Source organism: Numida meleagris, chromosome 1 (genome assembly GCF_002078875.1).
Source record: "Numida meleagris isolate 19003 breed g44 Domestic line chromosome 1, NumMel1.0, whole genome shotgun sequence".
NCBI lineage: Eukaryota > Metazoa > Chordata > Aves > Galliformes > Numididae > Numida > Numida meleagris.
The window spans coordinates 191124818-191141969 of record NC_034409.1 but is presented as its reverse complement, the minus strand read 5'-3'; the positions used below and the strand labels follow the sequence as shown (position 1 = coordinate 191141969).

Genomic DNA, 17152 nt, shown 5'->3' with positions numbered 1-17152 from the left:
CCCTCCTGTCAGCACCAAGAGGAGGAATTGTACCTGTATGTTTGGACAGGCAAGTCTAGATCATAGAAGAATATAGATGTCTCACTGCCAAGAAACGGTCTTAAAAGTATTTTCTCTTTCCTGGGACTTGAGCACAGCCATCTACCTAACCAACAATTTGTTGGTTTCTTTGGTAGAAGGTCCCTCAGTCCCTTTTTCTTCATAAATTGGAGATTAAAACTTATAGTCCCTATCAGAGAGTTACCAGCATGGCTCATTGAAGAAAGAAGGACCTATCTTGGTTCCAGGCTTTACTCCAGTGACCATCCAGTGGAAGTATTCATTGGTGCAGAGACTGGAATCAACACCTATATAACTTCTCTATCTATCTTTTTAGTGGCTGTCCCAAAACTTGTCAAAAAACGCTGTCGGATAGGATTTAGTGCAAGGAGAACTGACTGTAGGTTTACCATATGTGGTCCGTTAATGAATCTCAGTGAAAGCCAAATTACTACGTGAAGCAGTTATGGTTTCTGGTAGGATAGTCCATCTTCGTGGCATGATGCTCCTTCCCTGGAAAAATCCATGGTACTAGACAATGCAAACCCTCCAGCTCTACTGTCTTCTCTGTTGCAGTCCATTGTGGCATACTACAATAAGCATGCAGGCAAAACAAGAGAAGAAGCCAAGCTTGCCTTCCTAAAGATTATCTTCAAGTGGCCTACGTTTGGATCAGCATTCTTTGAAGTGAAGGTACCTGTCCTTCTTGGAGTTTTTCTGGCAGCTTTGGGCCAAGTTCAGAAGTTCCATATCATGGAGGGGTTCCAGGCATGCAGGGTTGTCCCAGTGTCTGGACTGAACTGGACTGGGACTACTCTGATGAGGCAGGGAAAATGTGTGAGACTCACCATCGGTAAAGGGCTGATACAGTAATTTGTGGCTGCTCTATCTCTTTACAATACTGAGACACTGTGGAGCACCAATGTATCTCAGTCATCTTTGGATCTGTCTTCACAGCTCTGTGGCTGAAGAGGCAAGAGCTGTTCTCTGTTTTGTGCAAGGAGAAGGGAACATGCAGTTTTCCGCATGATGTGTCTGCACACACAAAATCCAGGTGTACATCCCATGCTGGCACAGGGCTGGGAGTGTTTACCAACACTAATTAAGCTGAAAGTAAAGTTCAGAAAAGGACAGAGCAGTGTAGTCTTGGCCAAGGGGTCCACAGCAGCAGTCAAGAGGAGGAGCAGAGTCCCAAACAAAGGGATCAAGTAGAAGAGGAGATGCCTGGGAGTTTGCCATCCTGCCCCAGCTCTTCCTTTGCAGTGGTGGGATGGCTTCACTTTTGGAGATGTCTGAAAGGAGCTAAGAACTTCGTGTTCTCTGTAGCTCACATGACAATTATCAGGTACATAGGAGATCTGTAATTAAGACAGCCCAGACTATTACCAATACCTTAATGGTTTCTATGTTTACATTTAAATAATTAACTGGATAGCAATTAATGATCCAGCAGATACCAGCAGGAGAAGACAGTGAGGAAAAAGGGAATGATTTTGCATGACACTTCCCCTGATCATCTCATCTCATTTCCCACAGCAAACTACAGAGCCAAATTACCCAGAAATCCTTCTAATTGCCATCAATAAACATGGAGTCAGCCTCATCGATCCCAAAACCAAGGTAAGACTGAGGTCTTCACTAGATGTTTCTGAGCCAACAGCCCAAAGGCTGTGTTGTTTAGAGATACAGGAGTTCTCATTAAGCCTAGTTTGAACAACTGAATCATCAGAAAAGATCCTGGAGAAGAATTGGGAGCAGCAGCTCTTTGAGCCCTGTAAATGGAGAATATACGTACTCCTTCCTTAATCCTTTCACAGACATTAAGATTGGAGCTGGAGTACATGAGCTCCTACTAGGTACTTCCACCAGCCACGTTGTCCTTCCAGAACAGCCATCATCCACAAGCAATGGAGGATCCAGAGTCTTGCACCTCACTGCTGTTCCTATGAGGCCATAGTGCAGTCTCATTTCAGCAGACATCCTTAGTCTGCTTTGAAGGAAAGAGAACAGGGTGTTCCCTGTTGCCCTTCATAAAATTGAGGCTCTTGTGTGTTGAGTGTCAGCCTTGTGTTCCCACCAGGATATTCTCATCACTCACCCTTTCACCAAGATCTCCAACTGGAGCAGTGGCAACACGTACTTCCATATAACAATTGGCAACCTGGTGAGGGGAAGCAAGCTGCTCTGCGAGACATCCCTGGTAAGGAGGATTAAAGATTATGGCACACACTTCGAACAAAATTGGCAAGCCAAAATTAAATGCTTCCAGCACGCTGTGTCTCAGAGATTCTCTGAGTTGAAGGTGGTCTCATAAATGAACCCCCTATCGTTGTTTGTTTCTTCTGGATTTCAGCACTGTAAGGTTACTATCTCCACAACAGCTTTTCTTGAGTGTGGGTTAGACATCAAGTATTGGGATATGCGAGGTATGTAAGGTCTCACCTCTGCCTGTACATCCATGCAGAGTTTTACCGGGGCTCTTATTGAGTTCATCATCCAAGTTACAGGCAAGCCATCCCAGGAGCATGGGATTCTTCTCCATGCCATTAGAGTGAAAAGCATAACAAATCATACAGTAACAGGCTGCCCAGGAAGGTTGTGGAGTCACCATCCCTGGAGTTGTTCAAGAACTGTAGAGATGTGGCACTGAGGGACATGGTTAGTGGGCATGGAAGGGATTGGTTGGGGTTGGACTAGATGGTCTTAGTGGTCCTTTCCAACTCGTATGATTCTCTGAAAGCAGATGTGTGTTCAGTGGGTGCACTTTTACAAAGATCTGTGGCAATCTTGTCCCTGCTAACAGTCACAACAAAAAAAATTCTGCTAAGCAAATCTGAAACCCAAAGAATGAAGGATAAAAATTCCTGTCGGGTTAATTGTTATTAATTTTGGACATCCTGTTTATTATTGTCTGTTTGAAAATCTACTCCCTTTCCAAAGCTCTGAACATCAGTAGCATCCTGAGAGAGTCTCACAACAGAAATTGTGTTTGGCCTTTTATACTTGCATCAAGAGAATGGTGGAAAAGAGGGGAAAAAAGAGGGCGAAATACCCCCCAGAAACATATGAATCAGTAACCTGTAGCAAATGTGTTGAAGAGGCATGAGCCAGAGATTAAGTTTTGCTATAAGGACACGTAAGAACTTCTCTCTCTTCACCAGGGCTACAAGATGGATGATCTTCTGACCTCATACATCAGCCAGATGCTAACAGCCATGAGCAAACAGAGGAGTGCAAAGGGTAGCAAGTGAACTCCAAGAAGTCACTGGCAGGCGGCCATGGGGCTAATTCACCAGCTGAGGGCTGTGGGATACCCATGCAGCTGGGGGAGAACCTTTGCCTCCCAGATGTGGAAGATGAGCCGAACACCATCAGGAAGTTCGCTGGACTCTGACCTTGACGGCTCCAATCCCACCACCCCTTCCAGTGAAGATGACTATCTCTGATCACCCATCCTCCCTCCCCATCCTGACTACACCCAAACCTCAAAGAATTCCAGAGGACAACACTGCTCTCAGACAATGACTTGAGCAAAGAGACTCTGGCAGGAGGTTTGCCTGAACCCAATGGCTGGCATCACAAAGGCTCTGGGAGGAGGATTTGTGTGTGTGCGTGTGTGTGTGACTTGGTTTGGTTTGGTTTGGTTTGTGGTGTTTTTGTTTTTTTTTTTTTGTAAGTGACAAGAGAACAATTGGGATGCTAAAGCCTTTTGGTGAGCTTATGGACATTTTAGGTTTGAAGATGAGTAGTGGAGACCCAATCCATCCTGGAAAGGTGTCCAATGAACACTGCAGGGCTTGTTTTTTTGACGTTAAAGAAGAATACGCTGTGTTCTCAAGGACAGAAAGAGAAAGCAGGCTGGGAGGAGCACATTTTAACTAGGAATCAGAATAAAAAAACCACTGATTGAACATGTTAGAACATTAAAGTGCTGTCTGTGCAATGCTGGAAATATTTAACGAACAAATTTTAAAGTTTTGTTTCTTCTTCTATTTATTTTTTAAAACATTAAAAAGAAAGAAATCTTGCATTTCGTGCCGATATCTGGACAATGCCTTGGGGCTGAGGGCAACCTGCAGGACAATCCCTTGCCCAAGGATTCCCCTGGAACCGTGATTGCCAGTGACTAAGGCACATCTTTCCCAGTTAAGGGCTCAGCTGGAAATGAAGCATGGAAGATGAATTACCTCCTTTTGCCTCGTGTCCAAATTAACCCCGGGAGGATCTTTTCTGCAAGCTTCAGTACAGATGCAGAGGTTTTGGAGTTCCCAGTCTTAGAAGACTATGGCCAAGCCCATGTGCAGAAAGGGCTCTGACCTTAACAGGAACTTGTCCATCAACACTGGAAACAGCTAATGATTAGCTAATGATTTTGTTGTGCTTTTGTGTGTGTTGCTGTATAAAACGGCTCTCTACCAGTCCCAGCTGGAGCCTGAACCACTCGCAGAGAGGGCAGGCCCTTGATCTCAGTGGGCTTTTCTCTATCTTTGGTTGGCCATACTCATCTGCTGGCTGCTTGTCTCATCTTCCACCCAGCAGCATGCAGTGTAGAGCAGCTTCCACTGGACCAGAGATGGGACTTGCCAGCAGAGGGGAGGCTAACCCACATTGTGTCTGGGAGGATGTGGGGGAAGGAGCATGGAGTGCCTTTCCAAAATCCAGGCTTCAGAGGATCAAGTGCCTAGGCACATAGTATCAGGCGATGTGAGAAGTGTCCACCAAGATCTGATGCTGTTGTCGCTAATGCTGAGTGGCTCCCAGGAGGTGTGGGAGAACTCAGTCCAGTACACTGGGCTGAGCTCAGCTGCACTCATAAAGTCCATACTGCATGGTACCATGTGTTGTTGGAGCTCAGCTGGGCTCAGTTCCTCAACACCGTGGCATTGCCTGTTGGACCACAAGGACCACAGCATGAGGCTGGGATGCAGCAGTGACACTGGACCTTGGTTTCTTCACCAAAGCAAACACAGTGCTGCAAGGAGACAGCCACCTGCTGGACAGAGCTGCCATGAGATCCCCTCCCTCCACCCTCTCCCTGCCTATGGTACTTTGTTGATGGGATCATGGTAACACCAGCTAAGGCTGCACTGGGAGCCTTGTTGTCTCCCCAACAACCATCTCCAATGCTCTTCCTCCCTCCCTAGCTGCCATGATCCAGCTGTCCCAGGGATCCCACCCACCCCTAGACATGCTTCCATCATCCTTACCACCACAGTCACAATTTCCTTGATCCATCCTTGCCTCTCCCAACAAGCTCAGTAGATGACGCAGCATAGAAATGTTTTCCAGTGTGTTTTCCCCACAGCCTCCCTTGTCCCCTCATTCACAGCTCTGTTGGCCTCTCATACACCCTACCAGTTTGAGGGTGCTGGGACTCTGTGTCTGTGTGCCTGTGTGTCATACGTATTAGCGTCTGCTGGCATCTTTGTATTCACACCAAGCAATGTAACATTGCAAAAACATATGTCCAAGTGAAATACTCTAATTAAAAGGCATAAAGTGGCTTGTGGGAGGCTGTTCTGCACTGTGTGGTTGTGGTGTCTCCTGGGGTGGAAAGGTGGAATGGGGGCTTTCAGGTCCTCACTAGGGAGAAGACTTTTCTTTGTGTAGTGGGACTCCAGGTGAGAGTATCCAGTGATGGGAGCATATATCAGTGTGCCTTGACACTTAGGGATATCTAATAAGCATTGTAGTGGTGGGCTGATGATTGGACTTGACAATCTTGGAGGTCTTTTCCAACCTTTGTGATCCTATGATAAGTGAAATCTTTTCTTTGGGGGCAAAACCCGCTGCAGCCTTGGGAGTTTCCATTGTTCATCCTCTAAGACAAGGCCTGTATCCTCTTCAAAGGCAAGTTTTGAGCTGAATCTCTGGATAGGAAGTGCTGGGACAAGACAGCAAGGGGTAATGACCTTAAGTTGCACCAGGAGAACTTCAAGTTGGATATTAGGAAAAATATCAGAGTGGTAATGCACTGGGACAGGCTGCCCAGGGTGATGGTAGAGTCACCATCCTTGGAGATGTTTAAAAACCTTAGAGATGTGACACTGAGGGACGTGGTTAGTGGGCATGGTGGGCATGGGTTGGGGTTGGACATGGTGATCTTAGAGGTTTTTTCCAACCATAACGACTCTATGATTCTATAAAAAGTTTTTGCACAGAATTCAGGCCACCAGCCACATGCTTGATGGTGTTACCAGAGCCTGCTAGCTGGGAAGCAACCAAAACAGTAGCTGAGACACAACAGAGCTCAGGACATGGCAGCAGCTGTTATGGGTCAGCCTGGGACACAATGAGGAGACCACAACAGCCTAGGGACCACAGCCTGTCCCAGCCATGTCCCTCACCTGGACAACTGAGGACACCATGGAGCACACCTCCACTCAGTCCAAACACTTTCAGCTCCCATTTTTTCTGCTCATGCACTTGCTCATGAGCGGTATTCACAAAATCTCTGAACCAGCTATACAGAGTACAAGGAGGGGATTTAACACCATCATTAGCATCCTCTGCATGCTCCGTAGATCTGGAGCTGCTCTACAGCAATCCCTCAGCTCTCTTCCAGAGGAAGCTACTGCCTTTTTGCATTTCTAGCCTCCAAAATACTTCAAAACTGCAAACTTGGAAAGGTTTGAGCACTTCTCAGCACTGTTAACTCTGAAACTTAGCACTTCCCTTTCACATTTCACTTGTGATTATAGGTTTATTTAGCAAAAACATTCTGCTGAATGAGGCTTATATATGAGAAGATGCCTGCGGTCTGATTTTGGTAAAGACTACTCTGTTCTTCCCCTTTCCCTGTCTGCTGGAATAAGAAAAAAAACAGGACAGGAGAGCCAAAATGTATTTAAAGTTGCACTTGCAATTTACAAAATAATAATAATTGTTAAAAAGTGTTCTTATTAACTGTTCAAGTAGAAATTTATGGCTTAAACCTGGGAGATGCTCAGCTCTCCTTTGCAGAGCAGAGCAGTTTTCCTTCCCTGCATGCCAGAAGCCACCAGGAGAAATGAAAATTGAAATAAATCCCAGGAAGCAGAGCAGATATAAAGACCTTCCCCCAAGGGAAAAGAAAACAGGACATTTGGTGGAACCAGTTCACATGCAACTCAATGACAAAAACCATTGTGATCTTGGTCATAGTCTTGGTAGTTTCTTGGCCAAGGCACCAAAATTCCTTTTGCATTCATGGGGAATACTCCCTCACCCAATGCCAAGGTGAAGAGGGTGCCCCATTTGGACTAATGGAAGGACTAGAGGAGGGGAAAGGAAAACCTAAGCTGCCCCTGCCTGTATTACAGAATGTTACAGACCCTGGTGAACCATCCAGCAGCATTTGACCATCATGGTGGGGCTGGTGTGCTCTTGGGCTGGAGGAGACTTGTGAGGAGGAAGGGACAGTGGGGACTGGGGAAACATGGGCAGCCAAGGACAAGGAGGACCAGAGGGTGCTCAGGGTGATTACCCTCTGAGATGCCAAAGGTCTCAAAGGGAAACAGTGGCTACTACATGGATACCACTAGGAGGGTTTAACCATCTCACAGTGGTGCACAGCTTCTTCACAGCTGCAATACCATGTGTGCTCCCCTACACCCTTGGGATCCCTGCCAGGCATGAGATGATGAGGAAAGCAGGAGGAGAACTCAGTGCTCATCTCCATCAGGACCATGGTGGCAAATGGCTCCTCTTTGACAGGAGCCTATTGGCCCCTCTTGGCAGGCTGGATTTGTACTGCAGGAAGGGTCAGCAAAGGATGCTCCGATCTCCGGTCCTCAGCGAGATGGCAGCTCTGTATTCTCCCTGCCCACGTCAGGCCATGACAGTTGGCATGTTGCTAAGCTCTGGAAAAGAGGGCACACAGTGAGCTATCGAAACACTGAAATACCGAGACAGCTTGGCCCTAAGTGCTTGAAAGCAATGTTGGGTCATCTTGTCTGCTTCTTTAGTTCAGAAACCTGGAGCATGGAAGCATCTCAGAGGTGCCCAGAGATGTGGTGGATGCCCCATCCCTGGAGACTTTCAAGATGCGGCTGAATCAGGTTCTGGGCAACCTAATCTAGCTGTGCACGTCCCTGTTCATTGCAGGAGAGTTGGACTAGATGACCTTGAAAATTTCCTTCCAACCCTAAGGATTCTATGATTCTATGATCTCCAAAATATGTTATTAATATATATAATAGTCTATAGCATCTAATATATATTAGATGGTTGCAGACAGTGACAAGATGCATCTTGACCTCCTCTCTCATGGCTAATCCATCTAATAAGCACCCCCAAGCTCCAACCCGGACCAGATTGGTGCCCCCACAGGGCTCAGTCCTGTCTGAGCACCCATTACCACCCCACTGGCTGTGCCCCACGGAGACCTCCCCAAGCAGGATCCATCTATCTCCTGCTCCTCCTCACCCACTCACCTGTCCTGAACTTGTTGTAGGTGCCGGTTTCCAGCACTGGTTCACCATCATGAGCACAGCAGGAGAAGCTCCGCTCTCGCCACCTGCAAGGGGCAAAGTGCCTGGGTCAGGTCACTCCTTGCTGTGGTGTCCCTTGCAGCTCTCTCTAGCCCTGGTCACCTTTTTCTCCTCTGTTAGGGCTGGAAATGCCCAGGTATTTGGGGATTTGCTCAGGTTCTGAGTAAGAAGGGAGCCTGGTGCATGCCTGTGGTGCATAAGTGTTCACACCTCATGTGAGCAATAGCATTTTAAGGGCAACTTGGTGAGTAAGCCCTGTTTTCTAGGCAATATTTAAGGGATTAAAGCCCTTATTTTGCAGCCAGGGGCATTTAAAAATTGTGAGTTTGGTGGACTCATAAACTTGATAAACAAAATCACACAGGGCTCTCAGGCACAGCTGATGGCCACTTGCTCCCAGCAGCACTGGGAATGCCCCATGCCAGCCCAGAAGAGGTGATCTGGATGCATCAGAACCTTCTACTGGGTCCTGGGAAATGCAAAGACAACTTTACAAAGCACGTGGAGAGGAGCCTGGAGGAGATGAGGACGGGAAGATCTGGAGATGGTAATGATGTATTGCAAGGGTGTGGTCATTTAAGCCATCTGCTGCAACCTGCAGCCTTGGAAGCAAGGTGAAAGATGATACTACAGCAGGACTTGAGTCAGGACTGCAGAAAGCAGAGCAGGGTGAGCGGTTTCTGATCCAACTATGGTGCATCCAGCAGCCTGATCCAAGTTTCCCCAATAATTAAACATGGATAATATCATGAACAGCACAAAAGCAAAGAAAATACAGTGCTTGACACACACAGGTGTTTTCAGCTGGGAGGATGACTCATTGGCTCTGATATGTGCAGACAGAGAGACATGGGGCGCACAAATATTAACAATGAGAGCTTTCCAACCAAAGTCCTAATGTCTAATATCCTAATCTAAATAGCAGGAATAGAAGAATCAATTCCTTTTCCAGTCCATCAGCTTTGATAACTTATTTCTGTTGCTGCTCTAAACCCACCATGTCTGCACTGAATGCTTCAGGTAGGTGAAGTCTGAGTTGCCAAATAGAAAAAAAAAAAAACAAACAGGAAAACAAGCAGAAGTTTTTGGAGATTTTCAGGGCACTTTTTTTTTCTAATTCTTAAGAAGAGTAGTTTTAACCCTTCAGGTCACCATAAGCATCCCTCCATTCCTCTGCCAAGGGCAACGAATCAGGTTAGAAGGCAGTGGAGCCAGGAGTTGGACACAGTGATCCTTATGAATCCCTTCCAGCTCAGGGTATTCTATGATTCTGTGAACTCAGTAGTTACCAGTGCAGTGCAAAGATGAGTGAGATGAGAAGGATCGAGGCCAGGTCTGTCAGGATCCACATGATGTTGTACTGTCGTGGTGTCTGGAAGAGAACAACGGAGGATATGTCCAACACCACGGACACTGAAGCATGCAGAAAAAGCTGCTCAAGCTCCTTCTTACTGCTTGGCCATGGCAATTCAGCTCCTTGGTGTGCATGTGAAGTGACATCCTTCAGGTGTTTAAAGCATTTAGAAGCATTTCGAAGCAGTCACCTGCCATTGGGTGGAGGTGCCAAGCCATCATCCTCTGTAAAAATAGGTCTGTTGGGTGCCCAACAGATAGGATTGCTTTGCAGTGAATATAACAGGGTCTACTTTTTTGTCCCTACAACATTAATATCAACTGATGGCATCTGGTTCCCCCTGCAAAACTGTCCTTGAGTGAAAACCACTTGGGGCACTGGGATGGATCCTGCTTTAAGTGTAGGATTTGTCCTCAAATTGGACCTCACCCACCCTCAGAGGGGATGAAAACTTAGTTTTCTGGATGAGAGGTGGGAGCATTTTAAAATCTACTTCAAGAGTGTGAAACCAGTTATTCCAAGTGGTAACCTTTATGATACAGGGACTCTGGTGAGACCATGGCACTCCTCAGCCCTACAGATTGTCAAAGGCAGAGTAGAGGATAGACAAGCAACATGAAAAGTCCCTCCCAGCAAGGAAGGGTAATTCTGTTTTTTTCCCTTTGACTTGTGACATATGACCAAGTTTGAAAAGGAATGCAGGAGTTTCTAATCATTAGGAACATCCACAGTAGGTTTTAGAATCTCAGAAATTGAAATTGTCATGCAGTTTCCACGTGTGCCCTCAAAGGCCCCTTCCTCTGCCCTTACACAAGTCTCACTAGGACTTGTTTAACTTCATTTCAGACACAGTCACCAAGCCCTACCAGCTAGAGTGCTTTTCTAAGGGCCAAGATAAAACAGGAGACAGGGATGATGATAGCTGCAGTGGCTCACAAGAACCAGACAAACCAGACTCATGTTCAGCCCCTTTCATCCTTGCATGAATTGGCCCTTGATCTCTAAAGGCGACCACAAACACCCTACCCCCATTTTGTACCCCTGGAGCGAGGGAGGACTGCTGCTTACCATGAGGAAGAGTGGCTGGCTGAGGTTCTTCAGCGTGTGGACAGCATTCGTGGTCACAGAGTGTGCTCCAGAGCACCAGGCCAAGGAGAAGAGCCAGGGCTCATTAATCACATAGAAATTGGTGGTGATGTTTGCCTCAGCATATTTCCTTTAAAAGACCAAGAGGCAATTGCCTTCATTAAGAAAAGCAAGGAGGTTAGTACTTCCTTCCGGCTGAATCAAGGAGAAATGGCAAATCTGTATAGGAAAGATTTGCTTTAGGACCTACATAAAGAACAAACAGGAAGCCCAACCAGCCAATTTGATAACAATTGACTAATACAGAATATCTGGTCTGCTGCAGGCAAGTGTAATTCATGTCTAAAAGATTAAAACTTTGTTTATCCCTCTGGCACATGAATCAATCACAGAACCATAAAATGTCTTGGGTTGGAAGGGACCTTAAAGCCCATTCAGTTCCAACCCCTACCATGGACAGGGACAAGTCCCATAGACCAGGTTGTCCAAAGCCCCATCCAGCCTGGCCTTGAACACTTCCAGGGATGGGGTTTTTAAATCCTGCCATTTCCTAAGATTTTAAATTCTGGGGAATACATCATTAAGAAAACATGAATGTTATTATTACCCAAAGCGTTCAATTTTTTCTTTTGTTTTAAATTAGATGTCAGTGCTTTCGTAAATAGGACAAATATTGGTTTATGGAATAGAACCATTTTGGAGACTTCTGCAATAAATGTGCAGCCTTCCATGGCACAAATTACATTGTTAGTGTATCACAAGCAGTGGAGCACTGGTAGCTACAGTGACAAGAAATTAAGGCTCCAAAACACTGTCTATGAAAGGGTGATGGCTTCTGACTACAACAACACGCATGCACTCTGATGTTTGTGGAGGTCATAGGAGATTTAGTACTGTTTTTTTCTCCATGGTTCAGAGATGTTGGGGATGGCGTGTGTAAAAAGACAAGGTATCAGGAGATACTGGTGTTCTACGCAGAAGATCCCCAGATCCTTGGAGATGTGCAAGAAACATGTAGATGAAGTATTTAGTGACATGCTTTAGCAGGCAATATTGGTGATAGGTGGACAGTTGGGCTAGATAATCTTAGAGGTCTTTTCCACCTTAATGATCCTATGATTCTATGATATTATGACCCTGGCTGATTAAATATGGACTTGGACTTGGATAGGGAGGGGTTTGGGGTTCAATTATGCCACCTCTTGGCCACAGACAGGGTCAGCAGTGGGGCTGAATTACAGCCCTTAACCTCAGAAATGCAATAGTGATGGCCTCTTAACTTAGAGCTCTTTCTGAAATGCTATCGATCCCAGAGTTGGTCACTGGAGGGAGTCATTGCCTCAGACATGAGGCAAATGTCCACTAGACAGCCTGCAGACTGTACTTGGGGCTGAGGCTGCAACCTACCGAATGTCTTCACTGGACATTTCCGTGTAGGCCAGGTTGAGTTTGACAATATTGTCCATCAACAGATCTTCAACCGGGGCCTTACTGCCCATGGTCTGCTGGAAGCCAGGAGCAACAGACTGAACAAAGGTCCTCATGTCATTCTCCAGCCACAGGACCTGCAGGCAGTAAGAGGACCCTGTGAATTCACAGTGAACTAAATAATAACTGCCATGCCCTTCACTCAAATCTGGTAAAGATAAGGTCTTGAGGGGCTTAACCCAACCTGTCAAATAACATATTTCTTGCAGTGATCAAAGAACATTTATTTGCTGGGTTTAAACTTGCTTCTTGATGAAAGTCACTTTAATCAAGAAATCAGTCTTCAGTGTTCCTTCTTATCAACTGGAAATCACTGAGAACATTTCACATTGCCCCAACAAAAGATGCAGTGTTTGAAATGAATGAAAAGGCAGCTTTGGTAAATGGGAAAGGCAGTGGAAAATGTTCTCTTATCCCTTTCTCCAAGCATGGGAGCAGACACAGATCTGCTTAACTCTCTGGAAATCAGCAGACATATAACCTGGTCCACATGGATTCAGCATGCATCCTAAGCAGGGATTTGAGTGGGGAAGGAGGAAGGCAATTAAAGCTCCCAGCTGCTTCAATTTAAACCAGGACCTTCTATGCAATATATAAAATGAATATGGGTGGCAGGGAGTAGGCTGTCAATTATCTCAGTGATGAAAGGATGCAATGTTGACCCCAGTGTCCAAATTCAGTGAGCAATAGAAGGGGATATAAAGGAGAGTGGCCACCCTACCAGCTGGGGTCGTATCCCTGACTCGTTGAGGATGACTTCCAGGGTTCTGTTGATCCATGAATTCCTGTAAGGATGTTTCTCTGGAGGGCGGTAGAGATCAAATATCACAAGTTTATTCTGACTGTCTGCGAGGCGCAAGAAACTACTTAGCTTGTAAATTGACTGATTCATTGCCTGGTTTTGATCTGCCCTTGACAGGGAGCCCATGCATGAAAAAGGTTTGTCCTAGAAACAAGCAGATACAAAAAGGAAATCAATCAGCCAGTCGCATCTGGGAGTCAGCTGCATGCAAACAACTCATAGCTCTGTGGAGGAAAAAGTTTGTCATCAGCCCTCAGCAGGGGAGGATATTCTATTTTACTTAGCCCTTCTGCCTGAGAAACAGGGACAGTTAACCCAGGCTGTGATGACACTGCTCCTGGGACCTGAATTGTCTAGTTCTCATGTAGCCCTGCTGTGCTTCTCTGCCCCACCACGTAAGCCTACATTAGACACAGCACCTTGCACAAGTTGTGTTAGGTGCATGGCTGGACTTGATGATCTTAAGATCTTCTCCAACCTAAATTATCTATGATTCTATGATTATGAGTAGCTGTTTTCTTCTTTCTCCAGCATGTCAGTTCTTCTGCTGCCGTGACAAAGAGCCACAAATAACCACCAGCCAAATATAACAGGTCTCCAAAGCCTAAAAGCCAGCTGTACAAAACAAGAAGACCCTATAGCTCAAGGATCTCTACTGACATTGTGTTTTGTCTCAACCAGAAACTTCCCTCCTAATATTCATCCTAATATGTAGTAGCCAGCTGGTGTCTCTTCTACAACCAGCTGATGACAGTCCTTTACGGTGCTTACCTTAAGGAACCATGCTCCAGCATTCAACTCCTTCAGGGCATCCCAGGAGAACAACGCTGCATTTTGAGTAGTGTCATTGGGATAGACCTCCTTGATGTTGGTTGTTCTGCTCAAGGTGCTGTCATGCATGAGAAAAGGAACCCCATCGTAGCTGTTGGAGAGGAATAATTCAGGTCACTTAGGGTGCAGTTCATTTAGGGCACAAGAAATGTCAAGCTAGGCAAGAACAAGTGTGTGGGCCACCACAAACACAGCTGTGTGGCTTCCCTTGGTGCAGAGAGTGAGATAGAAAAGAAGGATGGCACTCAAAACACCAACCAGTATTGCTGGCTGACCCTGGGGACTTGCTTTTCTCAGGGGCAGAGTAGAGATGATGCATTTATGCCTGCCAGCTTCTAAAAAGGTGGATATAATGTGATGTGAAAGGCACATTTTGCAGATACCAGAGTGTTCTGGTGTCTTCTAGGACAGGTAAAACTCTCACAGAGGTCCACAAGCCAGACTAGGGTAGGGACTGTCTTTATATGCTGCAAAGTGTTTAAAATATAATATTGAGACAATGGCTGTGGTGGTGATGGGTTGAGGGTTGGATTAAATGATCATAGTGGTCTTTTCCAACCATAATGATTCTATGATTCTATTATTTAATCAACAGCTACAGCTTACTGACTTGCCCAAGAATAACCATGCCCCACAGCCTCTGTCATCATATGTCAGCTGAGGGACCCTGTCTCAGCCATCAGTAAAACCACATTGCCTGGAACTACGCAGCTCCAAAGGCTCTTAGAAGAAGCACGTGCTTTGTGAGGTGTAATGTTTTCCACTTACCTAATGGTGACATCTGTTTCAAGACCATCTGCACCATGTTCAATTGTCTTCTGAAATGACATCTCAGTGTTTTCTGGGGCCAGCTGAGGAAAGAAATGGCCCATGAGCAAAATGGTTTTAGACACACCCTGGAGGACTCTTCAAATACATTCTGTCTCCTTGTAACACTTCTGTTTTCTATTAAGGCATCACCATTTTCCTGATAAAGTCTCCTGTTTCCTTGGCTACCAAAACCACCTTGTCCCTCAGGTGCAGAGCTGTCCATGTTAGCAAGACCACAGAGCGATCCCTTTGGCATGCATTTCCAAACTGAAATACCTCCCCTTCCACCCTGCGCTGATTTCTTAAGGGAAAAATAAAAATGAAGGAGAAGATGATCTACACTCTTTGCTGGGTAAGGAGCTGCCTGGAGGGCCGGGCCCAGAGAGTGGTGGTGAATGGAGTTAAATCCAGCTGGCGACCGGTCACCAGTGGTGTTCCCTGGGGGTCGGTGCTGGGGCCTGTCCTCTTCAGTATCTTTATTGATGACCTGGATGAGGGAATTCAGAGCACCCTCAGTAAGTTTGCAGACCACACCAAGCTGGCACGAAGTGTCGATCTGCCTGGGGGTAGAGAGACCCCACAGAGAGATTTGGACAGGCTGGATCTCTGGGCTGAAGCCAATGGGATGAGGTTCAACAAGACCAAGTGCTGGGTCCTACACTTTGGCCGCAACAACCCCAGGCAATGCTACAGGCTTGGGGCAGAGTGGCTGGATGGTTGTGTGGAGGAAACAGACCTGGGGGTGTTGGTCGATGCTCGGCTGAGCATGAGCCAGCAGTGTGCCCAGGTGGCCAAGAAGGCCAATGGCATCCTGGCTTGGATCAGAAATAGTGTTGCCAGCAGGAGTAGGGAAGTCATTGTCCCTCCGTACTCAGCGCTGGTGAGGCCACACCTCGAGTACTATGTTCAGTTTTGGGCCCCTCACTGCAAGAAAGACATTGAGGCCCTGGAGCGTGTTCAGAAGAGGGCGACAAAGCCGGTGAGGGGTCTGGAGCACAGGCCTTATGAGGAGCGGCTGAGGGAGCTGGGATTGTTCAGTCTGGAGAAGACGAGGCTCAGGGGAGACCTTATCGCTCTGTATAACTACCTGAAGGGAGGTTGTAGTGAGCTGGGGGTCAGCCTCTTCTCCCTTGTAACTAGTGACAGGACAAGGGGGAATGGCCTCAAGTTGCGCCAGGGGAGATTTAGGCTGGCCATTAGGAAATACTACTTTTCTGAAAGAGTGGTCAGGCGCTGGAATGGGCTGCCCAGGGAGGTGGTTGAGTCACCATCCCTGGAGGTGTTCGAGAAACATTTAGATATAGCGTTGAGAGACATGGTTTAGTGGGGTTGTTGGTGGTAGGTGGATGGTTGTACTGGATGATCTTGTAGGTCTTTTCCAACCTAGCTAATTCTATGATTCTATGATTCTATAATGACAAAGGTAGCAATGCACAAGATGAAGAAATGTATAACAGTTTTCCCAAACCTACCATTGGTGCTCCACGGTGTCCGATGAGGGCTGGCTTTGGTCCAAGTGTCCCTGCCTCTCTGATGCAAGGAGAGTACATCCCCAGAGGTATCAAGAAAAGAAAGAGAAGGATAGCCAGGTATGGAGCAACAATTATCACCTGAACAACTGAAAGAATTCGAAGGAGGAAGGCTAGAGTTAATCCATTTGGTAACATATGGGTTTGCCTTGCAGCTTGACTCTTAATACAGCCCTCCAGTTAAGTAACTGTTGGGCTTTATCCCATCCCCTTTAACATCTCTTCTTCCCCAAATATTCACTGTCTCTCCAAACAATGAAATTCAGGAGAACAAACTGATCAAAGAACGATTTGGGCTGTCTAGGTTAGGACTGAGGTTTTGTGCTGCAATTACACCACACTATGCCTTCAGGCAAGACACAACCTTAAATTCCTTTTCTCTAGAGGTGGTGCAATTCTATTTCCTCCACCTGTAAAGAAATGGTCCTCAACAGAAGGATGCTATTTTTTTTCTTACTCAGATAAGAACAAGTAACATTTTAAAGTTTCATTCCCCAGTGAAAAAATGAGGAGGAACCTTTCTCCTTCAGTTGTTCTCCATCCCCTTAAGTTGAATGCATTTCTAGTTCATTCAGCTTGCTGTCAGTGGCTTCTTCCACACAGACGCCTATAGACCCTGCATGCATGGGTATTGCATCTCAGAAACCTGCTAACTCACCTACAGTCTTTGGTGTCTTTTGACATGTTACTCAAGAACAACCTTTGTCTCAAAGAAGGAAACTGTCCCTCTTGGAAGTGAGCA

The 17152-nt window shown here is 46.2% G+C and overlaps 2 protein-coding genes across 4 annotated transcripts in view; one reads left to right on the top strand and one right to left on the bottom strand.

The window, feature by feature from the left end:
• The window catches only part of MYO7A (myosin VIIA), a 58218-nt gene extending 52672 nt beyond the window's left edge, over window positions 1–5546 (top strand). Inside the window, exons 44-47 of the mRNA XM_021383231.1 lie at window positions 616–732; window positions 1576–1659; window positions 2120–2239; window positions 3201–5546. Of these exons, the coding sequence (XP_021238906.1) occupies window positions 616–732; window positions 1576–1659; window positions 2120–2239; window positions 3201–3290 (411 nt within the window). The 3' untranslated portion in view covers window positions 3291–5546. The remainder of the gene's footprint in view (window positions 1–615; window positions 733–1575; window positions 1660–2119; window positions 2240–3200) is intronic.
• The window catches only part of GDPD4 (glycerophosphodiester phosphodiesterase domain containing 4), a 34672-nt gene continuing 24240 nt past the window's right edge, over window positions 6721–17152 (bottom strand). For all 3 annotated transcript variants that reach the window (XM_021388735.1, XM_021388744.1, XM_021388753.1), the window contains 9 exons: window positions 16354–16499; window positions 14840–14922; window positions 14012–14162; window positions 13160–13384; window positions 12358–12515; window positions 10933–11080; window positions 9800–9882; window positions 8454–8536; window positions 6721–7880 (listed from right to left, as the gene is read on the bottom strand). In XM_021388735.1, the coding sequence (XP_021244410.1) occupies window positions 7849–7880; window positions 8454–8536; window positions 9800–9882; window positions 10933–11080; window positions 12358–12515; window positions 13160–13384; window positions 14012–14162; window positions 14840–14922; window positions 16354–16499 (1109 nt within the window). In that variant the 3' untranslated portion in view covers window positions 6721–7848. The remainder of the gene's footprint in view (window positions 7881–8453; window positions 8537–9799; window positions 9883–10932; window positions 11081–12357; window positions 12516–13159; window positions 13385–14011; window positions 14163–14839; window positions 14923–16353; window positions 16500–17152) is intronic.